Source organism: Hermetia illucens, chromosome 4, assembly GCF_905115235.1.
Source record: "Hermetia illucens chromosome 4, iHerIll2.2.curated.20191125, whole genome shotgun sequence".
Taxonomy (NCBI): Eukaryota; Metazoa; Arthropoda; class Insecta; order Diptera; family Stratiomyidae; genus Hermetia; species Hermetia illucens.
Window position 1 is genome coordinate 139,892,125 of NC_051852.1, and position 24,804 is coordinate 139,916,928.

General features: G+C 42.3%; 1 protein-coding gene across 4 annotated transcripts; it reads left to right on the forward strand.

Annotated features, from left to right (window-relative positions):
* Positions 1-565: 565 nt before the first annotated feature.
* On the forward strand, positions 566-23,357 carry LOC119654551 (polyadenylate-binding protein-interacting protein 1). Of its 4 annotated transcripts, XM_038059996.1 has the most exons (9): positions 566-1,138; positions 20,767-21,149; positions 21,212-21,382; positions 21,445-21,657; positions 21,725-21,832; positions 21,899-22,058; positions 22,118-22,253; positions 22,346-22,495; positions 22,603-23,357. In XM_038059996.1, exons 1-8 carry the CDS (start codon positions 1,045-1,047, stop codon positions 22,461-22,463), a joined length of 1,383 nt encoding a protein of 460 aa, XP_037915924.1. In that variant the 5' UTR covers positions 566-1,044; the 3' UTR covers positions 22,464-22,495; positions 22,603-23,357. The 4 variants fall into 4 exon arrangements, with proteins under 4 accessions (XP_037915924.1, XP_037915925.1, XP_037915926.1 ...); XM_038059997.1 differs by having other exon boundaries at positions 568-1,138; positions 21,215-21,382; positions 22,346-23,357; XM_038059998.1 differs by lacking the exon at positions 566-1,138 and adding an exon at positions 13,021-13,119 and having other exon boundaries at positions 22,346-23,357.
* The last annotated feature ends 1,447 nt before the right edge of the window (positions 23,358-24,804 follow it).

The window sequence follows — 24,804 nt, forward strand, 5'->3', positions numbered from 1 at the left end:
TTCTTCAGTGTTTTTGCCTGATCGCGAGGAGGGGATGTTTATAAAGCGCTGCTCGGATGAGAAATGCTAGTAGGTGTGGAATGTAATTTTGTTGGTACCTACGGAATGGTTGGAGAGGACTTTATTTAATGTTTTCGTTTCGCATGATGCTAAGCTTTATTTGTCTGTATCTTCATTTATTATCGCTCCTGTCGATAAAATTCCTTTTAATACACTTTTGGAAGTTTGAATTTGGGAAGACACATTGAACAACCTGTGCCCTAGGATTGGCCACGTTTCTCATGAGATATTAGTCACGTATGCAAATGAATGTTGCTCAAAGAAATCAATCCAATTTTCTTTCGTAAAGATTCATCTTTTCTAAATTCTATATTTTCCCCAAATTGCACGGAGTGCATTCAACTGACACCCTCCAGGAGTCCCTTCCACACACTTTGACGACCACTGGTAGCGATGATAGCAAGGGCGCCGCATTTGTTTTCAACTTTTCAACTCATACTCGCGCGCTACCACCACATTTTCGGCTGCTCTGTGTGCCCATGTGCCGCATGCAACTGTCATTCTCGCGGTCATATGTCAATACATAGAAAATTGGAATTTCAATGGTAATTTTTGGGAGTCGCACGGAAGGAAAAGAAGAAAAGTCTAATTGTCGGCCGGATCTCGAATCGGTTGGTGGTGATTTTGGTGTGAAAAGTTCCTATATTTTTTTCTAACTCCCTCACCGATTCCCACGTACAGTCGCGAAACTCGGTTTAGCGTGGAAACGTATTTCGCTGCACCGACGTGAAACGAAAGATTTGCCAATTGGACGTTTTCAAGTTGATTGTTAGAAGCTGAGAACGGGGTGCAAGAGGCCGAGGAACCCAAGCGCGAATTGAAGGATAGAATTTTCGCAGGCTCGATTACGTTGGTCCCTTTTTATGCGGTTTAAGTCTAGATCGGAGGGAGTGCATACCGCCGCGATCGCGCAATTTTACAGTTTTTAACAGGATTGCGAACAGTTCCCGTAGAACGGAACGCGAGGATCGAAAGGATCGAAAAATGGATAATCCAGGGCGTGCAATTTGGGACAGGGACATGGAGTACTCGGACATGCGAAAACCACACGGAAGAGGAGGCGGCGGCGGCGGTGGAGGTAAGTGTTCGAATGTATCTCTGCGGGGCCATCATGAGTGATGTGGTGCTTTGTAATCGGAAAAATATTCGCAAAATGCGAGCGCGCCCCCGGTAAGTTGCACTTGCAAATTTCCGAGTGTGGCTAACTGTTTATTTGGGGCAGTGTGGAAATTGCTTTCTCTTTGTGCGACCCGGACTAGCTGTTGTCCTTCCTTCACAGCTAGTTGCGGGCGAACGGCCGATCACGACCCGTGCATTTGCGTTGCGCTTTTGTGCGGGACGAAATACTGCGGAAAGCGTGCTGGGAATGGAGAGCGCAGAAAGGGTTAGAACCGGTTTACTTTCACAATTTAGACGATGCTCGATATCAAGATGAGGCTCGTTTTTCGATCGCTTCAATTTTGTATCTCATTCTGGCCCCTGTGGCCCGCTTGGGCTCACTATCTGTAGGCAGATGTTGTGTACCTTTCAACAAGGCGAACCTGAAGCTTATAATCATCGCGGATCGACCTAGAACGGCCCCGAAAATGTAAGGACCTAGTGGAGGCTTTGTTCCTTGTGTCTTCTGGCAGATAAAATGTATTTTCCTTCCATAACAGACTTAATATATTTTCTGGGGAATGTTTTGAAAAAAAATTTGACAATTCAATGGGAAGTTGTCATAATTTGCGTGGATTAAATAATGGTTCTTGAATTCATTCAAGTTCTCAAATGCTCCTGTATAGATTTTTCGGGGTTAAAGATCTGGTTACTACGATGCTGATAATGACAATGGAAGGAGGCGGGTTGGTTAAAATATTGAATGCGATTTAACGCCCCTTATGGTCCCAATAAACTGTAATTTCTTGAAAAGTGGACAAGCCATCTATGTGAAGTGAGGGGAAAGTGAACCTCATCAAAATAAATGAGTCTGACCCTAACTTAACGAAAGTAGGCAAAATGCCGAATAAATATAAATCTAGAAGTGAAAGCAAATGCGATTGATTACTTCCGTTCGACGGGCAGTATTGTGGCTACTTGCGTTTGCCGGATATGAAGCGAAATTTCGTTGTTTACTGAGAGGCCCTTGAGAGCTCAACCAAATAAACAGGGTTTACCACTAAGAACGCCTCCTTTTATGGTTTGGTGAAAATCTTTTTAAAATCGGTTTACTGTCTGTCACATACATTTTTCTCGGAAACATGCCGTTTGGACTGGATAAGTGGAAAGGTGAGAACCGTGGACGCTCACGCATACGCTAACTCACATCATTCTACGCCAAATTTAAGAGGATCATCCCGTGTGAAAGCCGTTTTTTAAGGTGTTGTGTAAAACAAAACGATTCACTGTCTGTTTGTCTGTCACACGCACTTTTCTGCAAAACGGCTAAACCGATCCGAACGAGATTAGGTGGATAAATAGGACCTAGAAATCCCACGCAGCGAGTAACATGAATTTAGGTGGAGTTTAAAGGAGGCTCCCCATGCGTGGAAAGGGTGGATTTTTAAAAATTACTGGATATTGTTGTACTTTCCGAAATTGACATTAGTTTTGGCGTGAATTGCAAAGTGCGCGAGCACGGAGTTAAAGTGAGACAGGACTCATTTTCGGACACTACCCAACCCAAAAATTCGAAAAAAATTCATTTGTGTGCACTTAGATGAAATCTAGGCCTCAAATAAACTTACTAATAGTATATTACCAACTTTGAGAAATTGACTGAAAACCCCCTTTTAGAGTCATCCTATGAGTACTAAATTTTGCACCGACATAGAGGACGGTCTCTTGCATGCACACGCCACATCTTATGGAAATTCGACTATTAGTGTCAAAGTTATAGCAGTTCAAACTTATCGATTTCCTGCGAATTTACCGAATCCTAAGCCATACAAATAATCAGAGTGAAATTATGCGGTGTTTCCAACGATTAATTAATTGAAATAATAAAACTTGTTGTTTCTTTTTCGTTGGTGTGGGTATTTATTCATGCAAATACCGATATTTCGGGAACCACTTGTTCCCTTCATCAGTGCATGCAGATGAGCAAACTTGTTTGCACTGATGAAGGGAACAAGTGGTTCCCGAAATATTGGTATTTGCAAGAATAAATACCCACACCAACGAAAAAGAAACAACAAGTTTTATTATTTCAATTCATACAAATAAGACGCTGATCTCATAATTAACGAGAATAATAAAATAAAAAATATTAACAAATTTAAAAAAGCTCTCGAGCGTTACTTCGTAAATATTAGGTTAAAATTTCCAAAGGATTTGTACTGTAATTTTAGGAGTTATGACGGGTACCGGATTTAAAAACGTGAGTTGGGGGAGAAGCAAGCAAGTGTTATCGACATAGCTTACACTGAATTATCGTTGCTAGGTCTTCAAAGGATGTTGCTATTATCCATTGTATCTAAACTATCCGATACCGACTGCGGTATCTCAGAACTCCTAATCGATGGCTCCAGTAAACTTAGGCAGGACCCCAAAAACAAAATATCAACTACAATGAAAATCTTACAGAACAAGTTACAATTACTAGAAAATACCATTAAGAATCTCATCCCAAGGAATCCGACAACCCCACGATTACATAGCCTGCCAAAAATCAATAAATAAAACGTCCCACTCGGACCGATTGTAAGCGCCATCGTCTCTCCAATATATAAACTGGCACGCTATTTAACAGAACGATTAACACCATTCAGTGGCATACCGACACACAAAATAAAAAGTTCAACGATTCAACCAACGGATATACTAGTCAGTTTTGATGTCAAATCCTTATTTACGAAGGTGCCCACCCCGGAAACCACGGAGATTATCAAAAAGATATCCAACTTCCTGGTACTCTCAACCCCCTCTAGGACATTGGCTTACCAGTACGTGCTTCTCGATCAACCACGAATTCTATGAACAAATATTCCGAACTGCTATGGGATCCCCCATCTCATTGCAAATATCTTCTTGGAACACTTTGAGTCCACAGCGCTAAGCAAGGCCACACACAAATCTGTACATGGACATGAGAAACTTCATGGATTCTTGGTATATACGTAAATAAATATCAGATTTTGCATGGAGAAAACACAAAATCCGCACCATCTCGAAGCCCTCAACCAAAATAGGGTAAATGCTAAAAACCCCGAAGGACAAAAAGCTGCCACTTCACAAAACAGGGGTGCTCCTGCGGAAAAGTCTATATAGGGGAGACCGGTAAGATGATACAACAACAGATTAAGGAGCACGAAAGCAATGTAAAATACAGCCACTTCAAAGAGTCAGCTCTACTGGAGCACAAATTGGTATCGAGCAATCAATTGTCCTTCGACAGGGGCGAGGTACTGTCAAAAACTGCCTCACATTACCCCCGAAAACAGCATGAGGCCATTGAAATAAAAAAACACCCAAACAATATCAACAGGGGCCAGAATTATTCCATAAATTCATTATGAGATATTATAAGTTAATTAACTAGAAAACGCATCGCATATAGGCTTAGACGCACAGACGCTGAGCATCGGTCTCAGGTCTACCCCGAAGACATGAATCGGACTGCTCACGAAACGTTGGAATTAGAAACAAAATACGTGGCCGAAAATCCAGAAAATTACAAATCGCAAGCCTTAAATCTAAATTACTACTTGCCATTCTTTTGGCATCTGATTGATGAATACAATGAGCCTATAACTTCTAATCGCCAACACATTTGAAATTAGAAAATATGTTTCTATTTCGTACTAAACATTTTTTATCCTCGATTCTAGTTAAGGTTTTGAATATTAATAAAAAGTATAATAACTAGATGTTATCCCCTTAATGTTATCATTCCAAAGAACAACAAACATTCCTATCGCTTGGCGGATTCAGATTTCATAATATACTCTGCCAGTCATTAATAAGAATATGGGCTTCCCCGATTCCACGGCGTTGAGATGTGTTTAGATTTGACGACGGCTTCATCGATAAACAACTGTTAATATCATGTTTGTTGATGTTTATAAGTTTGTTTCGCATCGAAGATTTGATCAAATACCACGTTGATGTGTAGATGATTCAGTATTTTGAAACAGCGGTTGTTGTCCTGTGATTTTTAGGGGGAACTACTTATATTTTTATGCAGCACTCCAAATGCTAAGTAATTAGCAGTAGAAAAAGTTAGATAAGAAAACACTTCGTGTTTTGGTTATTGTTTGCTTGAAAGTAGGTAATAGTGGCAAGCGTGATAATGAGCCAAACCTGGGTTTTCCTGAAAGCTCTTTTCAGATCGATTCATTGTCTAATTTTTACAATTTCACAAATACCTACTGAAAGTTCACAACTCCCAAAGGGCAGCTGCGGGATGAAAGAAATTTCTTTTGTATTTGGATTTCTGCTTGCCTTTTGAGTGAAACAGATTCATCGCTGACGGACTACTTCCTGTCCCCATTTCACTTTGGCATTGCTACGAAAATTCATCACGCTCTAAGTTCGTCACATATTTCGCCATTTCCTGTAGCTTCGGTAATGATAACCTTGGGAGAGCAACCGATGGGAAATGACCTAAAGGTCGACTGAATTGAAGTGAAGATGGTTAGATACGTTAGACGGTGATTTGAAAATTCTCAATTTATTTCGGATCAAGCTTACTTACGACTGAAGCAAGTGGCGAAACCCCGCCAACCAACTCGCTAAAGGCTAAACGGGTAACCTGGATTGAGCGTTGTGCAAAGTCGCTTCCAAACCAATGCAGACATTGTAAATCTGTTTTCTCAGCAATAGACCAATAAGGTGCTAATATGGTAAACTCTAAATTCTAGTTCATAATAATGATGTAGGAAATAGTCATTTATACCTTGATCAGTATAAATTCTAATGCAAAAACAATCCCTTTCCTTGGAACTTGGCATCAGCGACACTCTAGACGGCCAACCCCCAGATCATGCTAATTGCCCACTAGCGATAATAGTGCGGGCTTTTCAGCTGGTGACTTATAAACCAATGCCTCAATTCAAACTGCCCTGTCAACCAACCACAGAGTAACAAACAATATAACCGACCGCACGGCTCGTCACTTACCGAAGCAATTCAACAAGTCTATGATGAACTCATGTCGACACGCACGTCTAACTTCTATAACTTAAAATGCCATCCAGAGAATAGCCTCCAAGACACCCAAGGAAAGGAAACACTACGGCGGAGACTTATTTCGCAGTAGACACTCCCAGTAGTACTGCTTTTTGAGAAGCGAAATCCACCAGTTCGACACCTTAATAATAATCATGACCGCTTTTCCAGTATCAAGCTTAACGTAAACATGTCAGGGTAGCTCAGATAACGACTCGTAACGACATCCTTCCAAAAAACACACTCCTTCTCGAAAATGGAAACATCCTTGCCAATCATTTCATGAAGGTACATTACTTTATTCTACACTTGCTCGACTAACGCTAAAGTAAATACATCAATGACATTATTCAATCCTCACTGCGCTATACCGAAATCACTATAATAGTCAGCATCCCCTGTTCCTGAACAGACTCACTGGTCCAAACCCGCAAATCATTTTCGTCAAACAGTCTTTAAGAATTCTCCTGTATTAATCAGTTCCTCCCCATTCACATTATTTAACCACTTTTCGTTGAATACCGCCTTCCCTACGAGTAGGGGATACGCTCAGGTCACACTAATTTCTAACAAGGATGAAAATCTTCTCCTTCCGGATAGCTACAAGCCTATCCTCATCTTTCAACTTCCGATTAAGGTTTCGAGTCGATCATCAAGTCAATGCTAAATGTGCATTGCAATAGCAATAACATTATTCCACACTTCCAATTAGTCAGCCGATCAGGTCAATCGATTGAACATGCCATCATAGTACTGAAAACCGACGTTTCAGTTATATTATTCTATCTCCTTATCATAAGGAATGCTTCCACCTCGGTATAGCCATGAGTTTCGCGGCGGTCTCGGTGTAGTGTCCGGGTTCGAATCCTAGCAGCGGTCATGGACGTATAGTACGATGGGCCTACTCCTAGCTCCTTTTGTTTTTTAGAAAAAAATGTTCAAAAGCAAGTCTTCTCCTCCTCACATCAATTAAACTGAAATTACACGAAGTTTCTTCACAATCCTTTCTCATTTTTGTAAGTGGAATCCTGGAATACATTTCCATTCCCATTCCAATGACGATTCTATAATATACCTATGACTTCATCGCTGCACCAAGCCAAGGAACATACTACGCAACCAGGTTCATTTAAATTCATATTTAGATGATTCTACTAATACTTCATACAGTCGAAACTAGTCCCTCAATCAGCAAAAATGCCCAACAATTGTCCATAGAGGAAACATCAAGATGACACTGAACCTCTGCTTCAATAAGCCCACTTCATCAAAGGTCAATGTTTTCTGCTGTAAGAAGTTAATTTATCTTTGGTATTGATCTCCCCTCATCACATGGAGAGGATCCATCTCCAGGAAAGGTAGATCCTTCGCTACTGTATCGGCATATTCAAAAACGATATTACTACGAAGTACAAATTCAACTACATTTTTGACGAAAGCTCCGGAACACCACGCATTGATACCCTGTGGCTAAAGTTCTTTGTCTTACCGCCATCCCACCCATTTAGTTATCAAATAGTTGAAATCAGCGGGGGAAGTTTACTCCGCTCTAACCCATTCCCACAATTTTCAGTCCATATAGAAGTGATAATCGCCTTTTCGACAGAGAAAGTAGCCTAGTCCTTTGCACAGATTTTCATTCCCATGCCCAGAACTTTTTTTTACCCAAACAAATCGGCCTACCCCGTCCCTTTCATCCCTCTTCCAACTCGTCTCCTCTGTTAACACACAAAACAGCGATTGGAGATTTTTAGTCATCCTCTCTCCGAATGCCGCACAACACCGATTAACACATGTGAAATATTAAATTTCTAGATGTATAACCTTAGAATAAGTTAGTGGCGCTAAATATTAATTTTCCAATATGGCAAAGAAATTCCGTAGCTTACATAACGACGAAATCTATGAGCGATATCACGAGCGTCTGGTTGTGGATAAAATCCGGCTCAACGGGTTGCGGTGGGTGGGTGACCTAATCCGTATGAATGACAAAGATCCAGCCCAGAAAGTTTAAGGGCAATATCTATTGTAGAAAAAGAAGATGAGGCAGACCCTGCCTGGGAAGGAACAATGGCGTAGGTCAGGACGTCAGACAGCTTTTAGGGATATTGAATTGGTGGATATCTGGAGTTTGTTACTAACGCAGGCCTAGACCAGATACCGGTTGTTGCGCCGTTGCTGACGACGATGAAAGAAACTCGGCGCAGCATTCCGGCAACCAGAAAAGAGTTAGAAGAGCAGACTGTGACGGTGGAAGGGCAATTGTATGTTGCTGTAATAGCAGAGTTAAGTTAAGAAATTTATGAACAATATTTTTATGATTTCCAAAGGTAATGGTGTTTTTAAATTTCAAATACGTCCTTCTCGAAACCATTTCAAAAGGGACGAAGAGCTTTTATTCGATCAACTCTGCCATGCTATTAACATAGTATGCTGGTCCCAAGCCCAGGTAAAGGAGGAGGGTTTGAGGCAACGTACTCTGTACTATCCTCAGTAAAACAAAAATAAAATGCTGACATTAGGGAAAGATATAAATAGAGTACAGTTGGAGTTATTCTACTACGCTAAATCCTACCTGATCTCTCTTGGTGACAGGCCCCGCGACAGGTCGACCAAGAAAATGCATAGAATGTCGTTATAAACATGATGATCGGATTGAGTCACAAGCCTCGGAGAAATGCTAGGGCGTCCACCTCAGTCGACGCGGCAGGACGGGCCCGGTCCTGTCGAGAAATGGGCAAGGGTTCTTGACGCATGGACGGCGTCAGGACGTAAGCAAGTTAGTCCGCACACAACGAACAAAACAAATACGTGTCTGCACGCTAAATGTTGGTACCCTAACTGGAAAGACGGAGGAACTCGCAAGAGCCCTTCGGAAAAGGTGCATTGACATCTGCGCTCTGCAAGAAACCCGATGGTCTGGTGCCACAAGCTGCGACATTGAACGCGAACGCGGTAAAAATGGCTACAAACTTCTCTATTTTGGTAACCCACACACTCAATATGGTGTTGGCATTGCCATCTCAGAGGGTTTCCGTGATGCCATTAAAGAAGTCGAACGATTTGATGATCGGCTGATGAAGCTCACCATTATATCAGCTGATCGCACTATTCACTTCTTCACTGCGTATGCACCACAACCAGGTCGACCTGATGCCGAGAAAGATGCCTTCTGGCAACTTCTCGATGAAAAGACTTGTCACGTGCCTGCTGACGATTACATAATCATTGCCGGCGACCTTAATGATCATGTGGGTGAAAAGGCAGACGGTAACAGGTGCCATGGGGGAAAGGGGTTCGGAGCGCGCAATGAAGGTGGCGAGCGTATAATCGATTTTGCGGACACCCATGACCTTGTACTTATGAATACATGGTTCATCAAACGATTGTCTCACCTTCCCACATTTTATAGTGGGAACAATAAAACGCAAATCGACTATATTCTCATAAGACGCCAACATTTTACCACTGTCACTGATTGCAAAGTCGTTCCCTATGAGACCATCGCACCTCAACATCGGCAGTTGATTGCCGTCCTGCGAATTAAGCCACCGATAAAACAGCGTGAGGAACGCACTGGCCCGCCGCGCATTAAATGGTGACGGTTTGGTGAGGAGAAAGAAGAAACGGTCTCACTCATACGATTGCCAACCATTACGAATGTGGAAGAATCATGGAACCAAATGAAAGACACGATCCACAAAGCGGCCTCTGCAACCCTCGGGGTCACCAAGCCCGGTAAGCGGTACATCAACCGAGATACTTGGCTTTGGAATGATGATGTTGAAATGAAGGTCCGTGAAAAGAAACGCCTCTACCACAAATTTCTCGACGATAAAACGCCTGCTAATTGGCAAATTTATAAGAATGCCAACCGGGAAGCAAAGAAAGCGGTCGCTGTCACCCGAGCGAACCATTTCAAAAATCTTTACGATAAACTGGACACTCGGGATGGCGAGAGAGATCTGTATCGACTTGCTAAAAGCCGTGATGAACGCACACAGGATATCGAACACTTCTGTTGTGTTAATGACAACAACGGCACTTTGCTTACCAACCGTCGAGCCGCAACGGATAGATGGCGAGAATACTTCGAGCAGATTTCAACTGAAGAATTTGCTCATCCTCCACTTCCACAATCATTGCCGACATTTGGAGCAGTTCCACCAGTCAGCGCAACTGAAGTCGAGGAGGCAATAAAACAAATGAAATCGGGGAAAGCAACAGGACCTGACGGCATCGCATCTGAGCTCTGGAAAGCGAAGAGCTGGGACCCAACACTGTGGCTCAGTGAATTCTTTAACCGGGTTATTCAGGAAGGAAGAACACCATCTGACTGGCAAGAAAGTACCACTGTTCCAATATGGAAAAAGAAAGGTAGCCCAGCAGAATGTTCAAATTACCGTCCGATCCGGTTACTTTCCCATACCATGAAGATTTTTGAACGCATTCTTGACAACCGTATTCGCGAAATCGTTGAAATAGCCGTGAATCAAGCCGGATTTGTCAAGAACTGCGGAACTACTGACGCAATACACGCTGCGCGGTTACTCATGGAGAAACACCATGAGAAGCATCGCCCTCTTTACATTGCCTTTCTGGATCTAGAGAAAGCGTTTGACCGTGTACCACACGAACTCATCTGGTATGCTTTACGACAACACTTCGTGCCAGAAGAACTCGTGCGCTGGGTTCAATTGCTCTACCACGATCCGAAAAGTAAAGTTCGAAGTATGGCGGGTGTATCAAAAGTGCCCTCTCTCACCATTCCTCTTTGTCCTTGTTATGGACACCGTCACACGGGATATCCAACGTCCAGCGCCCTACACACTGCTTTATGCAGATGATGTTTTCCTAGCATCTGATAGCAAAAATGATCTCGAGCAACTTGTTCAAAAATGGAATGATCGCCTCATGCAACACGGTCTCAGATTGAATTTAAACAAAACTGAATTTTTGACGACCGATCCCCATGAAACAGGCACAATCACTGTCAGCGGCAGTGATCTGCCCAGAACTGAGCGATTTAAATACCTCGTCAACGCTATCAGCTAATGGAGAGCTGCGTTATGAAATTGCTTCACGCATTAACGCAACCTGGATGAAGCGGCGTTCCACAACTGGTGTCCTTTGTGATCGACGTATCAACGAACGTCTCAAATCTAAAATTTACCGCAATGTCGTCCGTCCAGTCGCTCTCTATGGTTCGGAGTGTTGGCCGACCATAAAAGACAATGAACGGCGTCTTGCGGTAATGGAGACGAAGATGCTACGTTGGACTAGTGGCGTCACACGTTTAGATCACATCCGAAATGAGGATATCCGCGATCGTTATGGGGTTGCACCGATCGTGGAGAAGTTGCGAGAGAGGCGTCTTCGATGGTATGGTCACGCAATTCGTGCAAACGAGAATTCACTTGCCAAGATTGGTCTGAACATCGAAGTCGATGGTAAACGACTAAAAGGCAGACCTAAGCAACGGTGGCTTGATACGCTGGATGGGGATTTGAAAGCCTCGAGATTGCACCCAGATCAGGCATTCGATAGAGCCAAATGGCGAAGCCGATCACGACGAGCCGACCCCGCTTGTGAACGGGACAAAGGCTGAAGAAAAAGAAGAAGAACATAAAAATTTTACTGTCTTCACTAACGTCACAAACGGGGCCGGTTCGTGATCGGTTGCACCATTTTGGTAGAACATGATTTGGATACAATCAAATCCCCATCCAACATATCAAGCCACCGTTGTTTCGGCCATTCTTTTGGTCGCTTATCATCGACTTGGGGTGTACATTTTTTTTCATCAAATATAGTCATGTGGGGTATCAAATAAAAGGTCTCAGTTAGTACTTTCTGAAGCTGGTGTTAGTTTTGACATTTGTTGGAAAGCCAGGGAGCGCGGGGGGTCGAAAATGATCATTTATTTAACGGGATCATTCTCTTCTTAGCCCAACCGAAAAATCGGAAAATAATCGAGAGGCTGCCACTATATGGTGGCTAGGCTTCGAAATACCTTCCATAGCGATATCCCTGTAAACACAAAACCTTATTAAAATCGGTTTACTGTCTATCTGTCTGTCCGTCCCTCACATTTTTCTCGGAGACGGTTGTAGCGATTGACACCAAATCTGATAGAAAGGTGGGAACTGTGAACACTCACGCATATAGTGAGTTACATCCTTTACGTCGAATTTAAGGGGTTTGGGGCTCCTTACACATGCAAAAGCGGGGTGTAATTTTTTTTTCATCAAATATAGTCATGTGAGGTATCAAATTAAAGGTCTCAGTTAGTACTTTTCAAAGCCGGTCTTAGTTTTGATAGTTGATGGAAAGGTGGGGAGTAAAGGGGGTTGAAAGTGATCATTTCTTTAACGAACCTATTCTCAGAAAAAATAAGGGGGCTGCCACTATATGGTGTCTAGGCTCCGAAATACCCTCCATACCGATACCTGCTCAAATAAAGTTAGTAACAGTACATTTCTGATGCCATGATCCTGCCAAATTTGCTGAAAATCGCACTATTAATAACAAAGTTATACTAGGTCGCTTCTCTGCAAATTCAAGACTATGAATATCAACATCACTTGAAAGTGGATATTTCCACATAATATATGCATATATTACGTTCTACATGCTAATAGGACAAATAAAAGAAACCTTTCATACCTGAAGCGTCTAGCTTCCGGTTTTCCGACTTGTTTTTTCTAAACTTCGCCGTTTTGCGAAAAAAAAAATGATTTTCTGAAAACCGAAATCCAACAAAAAATGAAAGCACAATAAATAGTTCGCAAGCAACAGATACTCCACCACTTCCATATGAATCCGAATATCCGAGCACGTAATGAGTTGGTTCCTCTATGTGACCTGTATCGTTCTGTCGACGCTGAATGCTGGCTGGTAGGTTCGTTTCAGGTGAGTTCCCATAGCGCGAATATATCTCTGTCCACGAAGATATATATCTGCTCGTACAAGATACATTTATGTGAAGTTCACTCTCAAGTTTGTGAAGTTTTCTAGTTTTCTACTGTGCAAGTTGCATTCGAACGGGTCATATCAAGTTAGCAATTGCTCTTACGTCTTATGCGTGGCAAAATAATTTTTTGCTGAATCTGTCTGGGTTGGATCTTCAATATTAAAATTCGACAGTCAAAATTTGATTTGTGTTTATGATATTTATTTTAATAATTTTATCGCATCGCTGCCGCTGTACTGCATATTTGACGAGGTTAGTGTCTGTTGTGGGTGATTTGCTCGAGGGGGAGGTGTATGTGTCGGGGCCGTGAATGTACTTGGTGGATTTTCACTCTTCGCTTTTTCTTTGTGCCTTGAAATAATCGTGAATAATACTAAATGCAAAAGAGTTAAATGGAGGAAATATCGGTGATCCAATTTGTAAGAAATAAAGCTAAACGATAACAGAAAATTTCATGTGGTTGCAGACGTTGCAAGGTTTTACGGTTGGTAACATGAAGCCATGGTGAATGCAAAGCATGGAACCTCTTCTCAAGTGGCGCTCGCAGCATGAGCAACACTAATGGCCCAATGCCTCTAGTTCGTACTTTGTGATTGTTTATTATTGGAAGAAATTAGTTATTCATTGTCCGTAGGAATCACCGATACAGTTCTTTCTATAAAATGCCATTTAGGTTCGAATTTAGCTTGTTTCCATTCGAAAAATTATATAGCCTACAACTTTCCTCATCTGTTTTGTAACCATCCACTCCAGTTTTGTTTCATAAAAATATTCAGTAAAAGTTTACTAACATTATCACTACCACAAAAATATAACAAAAACGCGGCTGACAATATTTTCTGCGCCCGCTTTAAGAGAAAGTTTCAGGTAGCAGCTTGGCTGGTGGCGGTACTTGAGTTCATACATTTGGCAATGGATAAACATTTCTTCATCAGTCACAAGTGAAAAACCATTTTTTCCTCCATCGGAGCAAAACGTGTCTTCTCAAAAGTTCTCTGAATCACTATTAAACTTTACAGAAATAACATTCTGTTTTGGTTTAGGTAAGGAAGAGTAAGCATTTTATCCATTAAGCAAAAAAGAAATTTACCAGTCGCCTGTCGAGAGAAATTCTAAAAGTCTCAATTTCAATCTTATCATTAAAGTGACCTCCGCAACTAAAATGATAAATTTAGTGGTTCTAAGACAAGTCTGAGGGACGAATACTGAGAACAAAGTTGGTATTTCCAATTATTATAATTCGGTAAGACTGTTTCATTGAAAAAAAAAAAATTGTACATATAAACTTTGAGCAAGCACCATGAGTATGTTTCCGAAGGCGAACTGCATTACTGATTCATTCTTTGAAGGATCAAATTACACTTTTAAAAATGAGATAATTCTACGAAACCAAATTAGTTGCGGCATGTATGATAATTCTAATTCTTTAATACGGGAGTACTAATAATGAAGGCCAACGAAAAACAGAAGGCTATAAATGACTAATAAGTAGGCACCACTAGAATAGATTGATAGAAACTTAATAGAATGGAGTTGAGACTAGCTGATTTCACTTTGCTGAAGGTCACCAGGTTTATCCCTGACCATTGTTGAATCAATTGTTTGATTGAATATCCATCATCATCATCAACGGCGCAACAACCGGTATCCGGTCTAGGCCTGCCTTAATAAAGAACTCCAGACATCCCGGTTTTGCGCCGAGGTCCACCAATTCAATATCCCTAAAAGCCATCTGACTTACGCCGTCTCTCCATCTCAGGCAGGGTCTACCTTGTCTTCTTTTTCTACCATAGATATTGCCCTTATAGACTTTCCGGGCTGGATCATCCTCATCCACGCGGATTAAGTGACCCGCCCATCGTAACCTATTGCGCCGGATTTTATCTACAACCTGACGTTCATGGTATCGCTAATAGATTTCGTCGTTATGTAGACTACGGAATATTCCATCCTCATGTAGGAGGCCAAAAATTCTTCGGAGGATTCTTCTCTCGAACGCTCTTGCTAAGAACCCAAGTCTCCGAGGAATAAATGAGGACTGGCAGTAACCATCCAATTTTGGTGTTAATGGCACATGGAGATCCCTTCTTAAATCCAGGTAGTAGTAACGAATGGTACACATCTGCCCCTAGTGCCGTAAGCAGGATCAGCCAGATCTTCCAAGTTCATTCCTTTGCGTAGCTGAGACTTAATCTCCATAGGAGGGCAGACATTGGTGATGCTCGGTATGATGATTGTGGATACATTGAGGTTCGGATCACCCTTCCTTGCTTTGATGCACGAGGAAACTCGACCTCTCGTTTGTATTGACGATTTAGCATCCAAACCAAATATGCTGACTTTAGCACTATGACGTTTGATGTTAAGCAATTGCGCAGCTGCCTCCGTGATAAAGCTTCGTTGGGACCCGGAACCAATCAATGCTCTGAGAAAGATAAATTGTCCGGTTGCGTCCCGTTGTTGAATTCTTGATGTAGCCAGCAGAATGGTTGGCTCGGTGTCCTTTTTGGCTATCAAGGTGTTCGTATCGGGAACAAACGGCTTCGCCTCAACCGAAAACTCTAATGCGTTTATCGCGTCGGTATATCGCAGGGAGTTAAGTAACTACACTTAGTGTGTATTTGCTACACAGTTGTTTCTTTTAGTACTTCCGTACTGTGATATAGAAACAAGAATATTGTAATATCGAAACAAGACTGAGGTTCCTTCTCGGTCACCTCGTATTTATATTTCCTTAAAATTGTTTACATAATATACATATGTTCCTTACCTTCTATGAAACTATCTAATACATAACACATATTAACATATGGTTCTTATCTACGTAAAATCCTATCCTTTTATTAGAGTCATTCTGAGCAGCGAAGATGCGCAAATGCATCTTCGTTTATTATTCAACAACAGGACATGTTGCGAAAGAAAACATTTGACCTGAGTCGAGATATGGAAAATGATAAAGACCGAAATATTTATAAGGGTCATACGGAGGAAAGAAAATGCGCAGATGCATCTTCGTTTATTATTATTTAGAGCCAGGATTTATGCTGGTCGTTAAAAGATGCCGACGGTGCGGACGGTTCCATAACTAGGGTATGGTTTTTCTTAAAGCACAGTGGACATCGACTTTTGTATGGGCATTTATTTACGTGATGCCCCTTCTTAAGAAAGTTGTAACACAAACCTCTTTTCCGTACGTGTCCCTTCGCTGCTGGAGGGTTGAGGACTTAAACTTGCTGCATTGGTGTATCTGGTGACCCTTTTGACACATGTCGCATTCGAATTTTCTCAGGATAACCCGTTCCAAGCTCTTGGAAGTGGGGTCTAATGAGAATTGCTAACAAGATATTCTTTCAACAGAAACATGAATAATAGTGACACAAAATTCTAATTCTAAAATTCACTCATATATTATTAATTAAGATCGTTTAATAAAGGTAAACTCACATTGAAATTATCTTCACAACAATATAAAGCTGACCGCAAAGAAACCGGATTCCGTCCGGCAGTGGCGATCCACTTCTTTTGAATATCTTCTTTACGGAACACCTAGAAAAGCTTCCAGCAGGAGTTTTATGGAGTTATTTCTGCAGCAATGCCCGAAACAATATTTCACCGTCCTCCTTGATATTTCACGTGTGAAATTAATTTTGATACCAGTTGCCGCTCTACAGAAGTTTCTTGGCACGACTTGTGGCGTGACACAAATCATGACGCGCAGTTTTCAATCCGTTTGAATTGGGTTGAAATTTAAAATGCTGTCTTGTAAAGTAACAGGTTTGACCCTATGGTGAGACGTTTCGAGCGAAACAGTTTTGTAAGCTGAAATAGGCTCTGTTGGCTGCCAACAACCGTGCGCGGATTTCATCATCGTAGCTGTTATCGGTTGTGATTTTCGACCCTAGATAGGAGAGATTATCAACTGTCTCAAAGTTGTAGTCTCCTATCTTTATTCTTCCCGTTCGACCAGTGCGGTTTGTTGTTGTTGTTGTTTGTTTTTCGGTGCTGACGTTGTCACCATATATTTTGTCTTGCCTTCATTGATGTGCTGCCCAAGATCTCGCGCCGATTATCGCCTGCTCGATCTGGATGAAGGCAGTTTGTACGTCTCGGGTTGTTCTTCCCATAATGTCGATATCGTCAAAATAGGCCAGTACGAACGCATGCGTGTTGTCTGGAGGTTACGTTTTGACTCCTTTCGATTTCCCTTCTGCGACTCGATCAACGCGTCTCTGGCGGATAACTGCGCACCCCTACATCACTCCCTCCGCAGTGATGTTTTAAACACACCATGACTTCGGCGGTACGAAGGGGATATACCCGCAAGTTTGGCTGGTGTGACCTAATAGGAGGCGACATATCACGTGAGCGTATGTCGGCTGCTACCTGTGACCGGCTACGCACGGGCACGGACAACGCTGGTGACAGTGTAGCGCTCGTACGCCGGACTGCATTCGACGGCTCGGCTGAGTGGAAATGTTGCATATCCGCTGCTGAAGAAAATGTTACGCGCCGTTTCGCTGGTGCACGATGCCTTGCTCGACACGGGTCAGCTGGCGAGTTTTGTTGCTGCACAGGCTGGGCTGGCGTAGAAGGCAGCTGCGCGCGAGAAGTGGCTGGTAACGCGACCGTATCATGGTCTGGTGAAAAGCGATGTCGAAACGCGAGTTTGAGCTAAACCGGCTGATTGCACCGCTGAAAAAGGCCTCATAAGGTGACGAAGACGGGGGAATCTGTGCAGCCGGGAGAAACGGTTGTTTTAATCGCTCGGTTGAGACGTTGACTTGCTTGCCGTTTATTTCAACTAAATAGACCGCGGGGGTTAGCCTTTTGAGAACGCGGTGCGGAACTGTGTAAGGCTGGGTCAACGATTTGCTCACGGCATCTACTCGCACGAAAACGTGTCAACAAGAGTTCAAGTCTTTGTATACGAAAGGCGTTCTGTTGTTGCGGTAAACGATTGAGAGTGGACACATTTCTCGAATGTGCTTCCTCAGCTTGTTGACGAAATCACACTGGTTGACGTTGTCGTTTCCGTCGACGAACCATTCGCCGCGTAACCGGAGGGTGGTTTCGAATACCAACTCTGCAGACGATGCCCCGAGGTCTTCCTTGATACTATGTGGAAGCCCGATTAATACAGTCGGCAATAGCTGGATCCAATTGGCTTTTTCTTCGTGGAACATTGTAATAATATGATCGTTGGTGCAACAATCCATATTGGATCAGGGTCTTGAAGTGTGTTAGAGCACTTCATTCAAGACCGTAACGGTACACTACAGAATAGCCTGTAGGAGGCAGTGTGGTCAGCATTGCGCTTGACCGAGATTATTACCCTGATTTGACTCAGGTATCATCACGATACAAATTCCACTGCCACCAATGAGATTTGAACGGCGACCTTCCGTACGATAACCTTGTGCTCTAACCACTCAGCTATCCGGATACGTGGCACATCACAGGTGGCTTTAATGGCCGATGCCACGTTGGATGGTACGGGGTGGTGCGGGTTCGTTTACAACCGGTCAATTTCGCCAGTGACTTGAACAGAACGGATTCTAACGCCTTGATCCGTGGTAACGACTGCTGGGGCGCCGTAACGAGATATCCACGTTGCATGGAACGCGTTAGCCATCGACTTTGCCGACTGGTCCTTAAGGGCCAACGCCAACCTGTCCAGCATGGTGAGGCAGTATCGGAAATTGCCCGATGGCGCAAATGGTGCAATGATGTCAATATGCCCCTGCTGGAAACGTTGGTCTGGCATTGCAAAAGGTTGGATGACGTTCTTGGTATGCCTCGCCACCTTAGAACGCTAGCACTGTAAGCATTCGCGTGATCATTGCCGAATGTCGCTATGCATTCTAGGCCAGACGAATTTCTTCGATGCTGCCCGCAAGGTGGAATGAACGCCGGAGTGTGTATGACAATTTAAAAGATCGAAAACCCGGCTTCGAAACGACGGGCCTAGGCGCCTGCAGGGAAATGTCGCACCAAATATCATAGTTGAATCTTGGATAGGAACAGCTGTCAGATCCAACGACGTTGTGCCAGTATTCACCAACTGCTGCAACTCCAAATTGCGGGATTGCTCGCCGGATAGGTCTTGGGGGTCGAAATCCGTTGCCATATAAATCTCTTCCACACGAGATAGGGCATCTGCAACAATGTTAGTGTGTTCCGCTATGTGTTTGATTCGCATCGAAAACTGCGATATGTACGTAAGGTGGTGAGTCTGGTGCGCTTTATTCCACTTCTGAGTAAAAGCAAACACAAGCGGTTTGTGATCCGTCCTGATGCCAAACTAAGCATCCTCGAGTAATTATGGAAATGACGTATACTAGTGTATATTGCGAAGAACGAACCAATTCGGCTGTAATTCCATCGGCTCCTGGCGACTTATGATTTTTAAGCCGATGAATTGCACGGATTGTTTCTTCGATATTTGAAGGTGGCAGTATTTGTCCGTCGTCTTCAGTTGACGGGACCTCCAACTCGCCAATATCCTGGTTGTTCAGTAGTTCATCAAAGTACTCAACCCATCGCTCCAATATGCCCATACTGTCGGAAATCAGATTTCCCTTTTTTTGAAATAATAAAAAACTTGTGCCTTTTTCGTTGATGTAGATATTTATTCTTGCAAATACCGATATTTCGGGTACCACTTGTTCCCTTTATCAGTGCTAACAAATCCGCATAATTTCCCTTTTTGTCTCGGCAGGATGAACATCGAGGTGTGTAAGGCTTCATCCTGCTGACTTGTTGGTAAAACTTCCGCCCCTGGTGCGGTTGTTCTCTGTACTTTTCGAGTTCACAGATCTGTTGGTTCTCCCAGGCTTCCTTTTTCCGTCTGTGAAGTCATTTCTCTGCTCCCCGGAGTTCGTGAAAAGTCTCCGCGCGTGCCCACGTCCTTTAATAATGCAACATTACTCGGTATGCAGCATTCTCTTCCGTTCCGTTGTTAGTTTACATTCATCGTCAAACCAGCCGTTCCGACTCTTTTTGCGGCTGGGGCCAAGTATGTTTTGGCCGTATTTATGATAACGTTCTGCAGGTGATTGTGAAGACCATTTGTTGATGCTTCACCTCAAGGATCTCTGTTGACTGCGGTTATTACGGCATACATTTCCCTCTTATAGGTGTTGGATGGCTTCAGTGTAAACTCTCACTTGATTGTCAGAGCGGATTCTGAGTGGTGTTGTTATTCGAGCTCGGAGCACCATGCAAACGAGATAGTGATCCGAGTCTATATTGCCTGTCTCGTTGCCGGGTTCGCCCTTGTGTAATCCATCCAGTTCGAGGCTCCTGTTATGGCTTCATAACAAGTTGTTTTCCGTGTAGAGTTGTCAGCCCTACCCAACCCCCAATCTGGAAGACCAGTTGGTACAATTTGTTCCGCTTTTAGGCGTGTTTTTAGGTTGTATATTCTATAATATATATATTATATTGGTCGTAATTGCAATTACATTGATTTGTGATTTTTTCCGAATATTTTTTACCGGCATTAAAGAAGAGAAGAAAGTTCGATTTTTTAATCGATTCATTTACACAATATTTCTATTAACTTTGAATTTTTTTTCTACCAACAGCACAGACATCTAACCACACTTTATCGCCGGACGCTAAAGAATTTATACCAAGATCTAAGCCTCAAACGGATGCCCAAATGCCACAACAGTTACCACACCAGAATCATGGCGGACAATACGCCGACTATCGTAATTCGCCACAGGCCCCATCGCATCGAGGATCAGGTCTACATGACCGTTTGTTAATGCAACAATTTCCTAATAACGGTGCGCACCACCAGCATCAACAATATGAGTATTCAAGATCTAACGCATCATCGAACTCACATCACCATCACTCCAATCATCATTCAGTTCAAAATCGCCTGAAAAATACGAACAATCAAAACTATCAGAATTCCACGAATAACGCGAATTCGGAATCTAGTCAAGCGAATCAAATGGTGAGTGCTCAAACTAGTTGTACAGTAAAAGTTCAGCAGTTTAAAAATGATTCCACCCCAAGCAGACAGATGAGGAGAGCGTCGCTCTGACTTACATCACGGAAGCTGTAAAATTCCTGAACGAAGATCCCGGCCTTTTTGACTCCTTAGAATCTCACTTGTGTAAAGCTTTTGCAAAGTTCGGCGATAGTGAATTTATTCTCAGCAATGCTATGGAAATTATATTTGTTCAGGTAAAACTTGAGTAATTATGGTTGTGGCGAGGTAAGCTAATGATCCCTTCGTATGTTTGCAGTCAATTGAAGAACAGAATTTCCGATACATGGGAGCGAAATTATACCGCTTATTAGATTTGATTAATCCCCAACCAAGCAGCGTATTCAGGAGATTATTGAATTGCAAGCTAACATATCACCAAGAGGAAGTGCTTAATTATATGACTCACGAACAAGCAAAAGTTAGGGCAACCACCCTATTTCTTGCGGAACTCTATATGCAGTTAAAAAGTGTAAGTGTATTTACGGGTGAATGTTTGCTAGAAATTATCTGATTCCTACATTGGCTGCTCTTTACAGGAAACATTTAGGATAAAGGAAATCGCACACAATATTATATACACCATTAACCAATTATTGCGTACTTCATCTCCGGAAAATATCAAATGCATTTGCTTAACCTTGAAGGTGAGAGATGATTTCTTATCGCTTTTGGCTCAATCATTTCAATGAATTCCCTTTTTGTCAATTCAGCTCTGTGGTTACGAACTGGAAATGGATTTCCCAGACGATGTACGCGAAATAATGGCCAAGCTAAACCAAAAGGTTAACAACGTTGACGTTGGAACGAGTCGTATTCTCGAAACCGTTCTGCTTTTACAAAAGAATAATTGGGGTCACACTGAAGCAGCCAGTAAGTGAAAACTCTTCTTTACTCAATTAAAATGGCATTGACATTGAACTATGTTACAGATCAGTCATCTCCTGTTAACGAAAGTCCAGCCAGCTATAGCGGTTTACCGGTCTTTTATGGACCCGATGGGGAAGTAATGACCGAAGAAGAGAATTCATTTCTGCAGTCACATATTCCTCACGATGTTGATACTGAGTGAGTTGTTCTTTGCTAATTAAATACGCAATTAATCATAATATTGTGTGAAAGTCATGTTATCGATACTTTACTATTCAACTTCTTTCCAGAAACGATTGCGATGATTGTGATATTTTGGACCCCGACTTGGAAATGGATCCTGAAATCGAAAGTGCTTACGAAGACTTCTTAAAGCAGAAACCAAAACACATAAACAAGTCTTGTTAACTTCTGGCAATAAGTAGATACATTGTCAGCAGGTATGAACACCTACGATTTTTTTTAATAAAAAAAAAACTATATTTTGTTAGTTGTAATAAATTCTTTACAAGTAAAGATTTTAATTATTCCGTATTTTCGTATGTAGTAGAGAAGCTGAAGGAGTCAAAAGCAAAATGAAATCTTAATAATGTAATAATTAATGCTCAAAACTCGTTGCGCGCATTCGCATGCATACATTGTTTTTTTGTGTAATAAGAACGCGCTGTTTTCTGGAAAACGAGAAAAATACTTAATTCCTTGTTTTGCAAGGTCATCAAAGTCGTTTTCAGTCGTTCATCATTGGAACAAGTGCTTCTGCTACAGTCTGTAACTATCGATCTTATTCAATAGGAAATATTAGCGATTAAATTACTTAGATTTTAGAATTTGTTCTAATTTTTCCAAAATTGTAATGTATTAGTTTAAATTTTTCGAATTCCCATTAAAAAAAAAATGCATTTGTTCACGATTAGTTGGTCCTTCATGTTATGGTAATTAGTCCGAACCGACTATTCTCTGTAACGAGTACTTTCTGATTAAAGTATAGAAGAGATATCGTGTATCTAGACAAGTAGTGCGGCACAATGTAAAGCATTTCATGTTTGTGATGATTTGATTATATAGAAAACCGGTGGTAAAAGGCTGTAAATCCGTATTTATATAGTATCATTATCCTTTTTTAACTTTTTAAAGTAGTTTGCCAATAGTTATGAGCGTGTACTGTACTCTATTTTGTTTAGAGAAAGTCAAATAAAGTCGTTTAAAATGCTATTCATTACATAAATCCACCGTAAAAGTGATTTTACATATTTGTTGTTTAGGATAAATAAAATATCAATAAATGGGAGTTTTATTCCTTTACTTGTGGTTTCGAAGGCATTTTGTTTGGATCAACAAAAATATTTTGCTACGCCATGCTGTTAATTGATCTGGATCGGCCATCAATTGAACCGACACCACACCGGTTCTAAAAGAACTATTGTCCCCCTTTTACTGATTATAGGGTACTTATTAATTATAGCATCTCAAGCAAGCCTATAACCGTCAGGAACTTTAGTATATTCCCTACTTTACTTACAGATCTTTCAACTTTGCATCTGGTATTAAGTATTCTCCCAGATGCATCGACCTACTTTGCACAAGTCACACTGTCCCAGGACGTGTATAGAGGTTTCATCATCCCCCGCACAAAACCTGCAGACAGTGTCCGTAGATATCCCTAGCTTCCCTAGATGATAGTTTAACCGACAGTGATCAGTGAGAATTCCCTCTTTTTGGTGAGGTTTAAGCAATCCTTTGTGCGCATGGGTTCGTATCCCCCAATAAGCACCCTGGACCGCTCCATCTCTGGCCGCCAAGTATAGTTTCCTTAACCGTTCCTCTTCATTTCTTAGCGTCATAGCCATGAAACTGTTCCCGATTCGACAGAAGGGTTCTGGCCCGTGTAAAGGTGTCCCGCTCCCTTCTTGGCTAGTTCCCAACCTAGCATGGCCTTGAACCCAGAGTATCCAGGCCCTGTTGGATGAGCCGAGTGCATTCAGTCTCTCAAGGTATTCCCATACCGGTTTAAAGTTCACCTGGTTGGACCTAATTGCCTTGTTCGCTGCTTGGCTATCGGTGAGAATAGCAATGTTCTGCCCCCTGCAGTTCCTTTGGAGATTAAAGAAGTCACATCTGTCTATGGCGTATATTTCCACCTGGAAAATGCTGCTGTACCTGCCCATTGGGTCGAAGTACATTTTCCTTGGACCAATGAGACCGGCACCCGCTCCCTCTGCTGTGAGGGATCCGTCAGTGCACCAAGTAATCAGTTGCTGGTTTAAGCTGTATGTCGTAGCCACGCTCTCCCAGTTTGCCATGTTACTCCAACGTGTTTCAAACTTCTTATGGAAGTGAAACCTCGTTGTCATGTTATCCCTTGGTATTAGTATTTCGGGGTACCGCCTAAAAAGAATATCAATCTTGCTTCGGTTGAGGCAGCTCCCCGCCTCACTGATACTCCCGGCAATCCTGAATATTGCCCCCTTGCCTGCATCTGTATGTGCAGATGAAAATGGGTTAATCCCAGAAGGACCTCCAGGGATGCCGTTGGGCATGTCCTCATTGTCCCACTGATACACACGCAAGCCAGTCTTTGGAGTTTGTGTAATTTCCTAGCTTGTGTGCTGAGTTCGGTTCTTTCTGCCCAGATTACCGCTCCATAGGTAATCATTGGCCTTACTATAGCAGTATATATCCAAAGTATAATAGTATCTTCGGACTGCAACCCCATTTTCTCCTGCTGTGGGCCTACAAGACATCTTTCCGA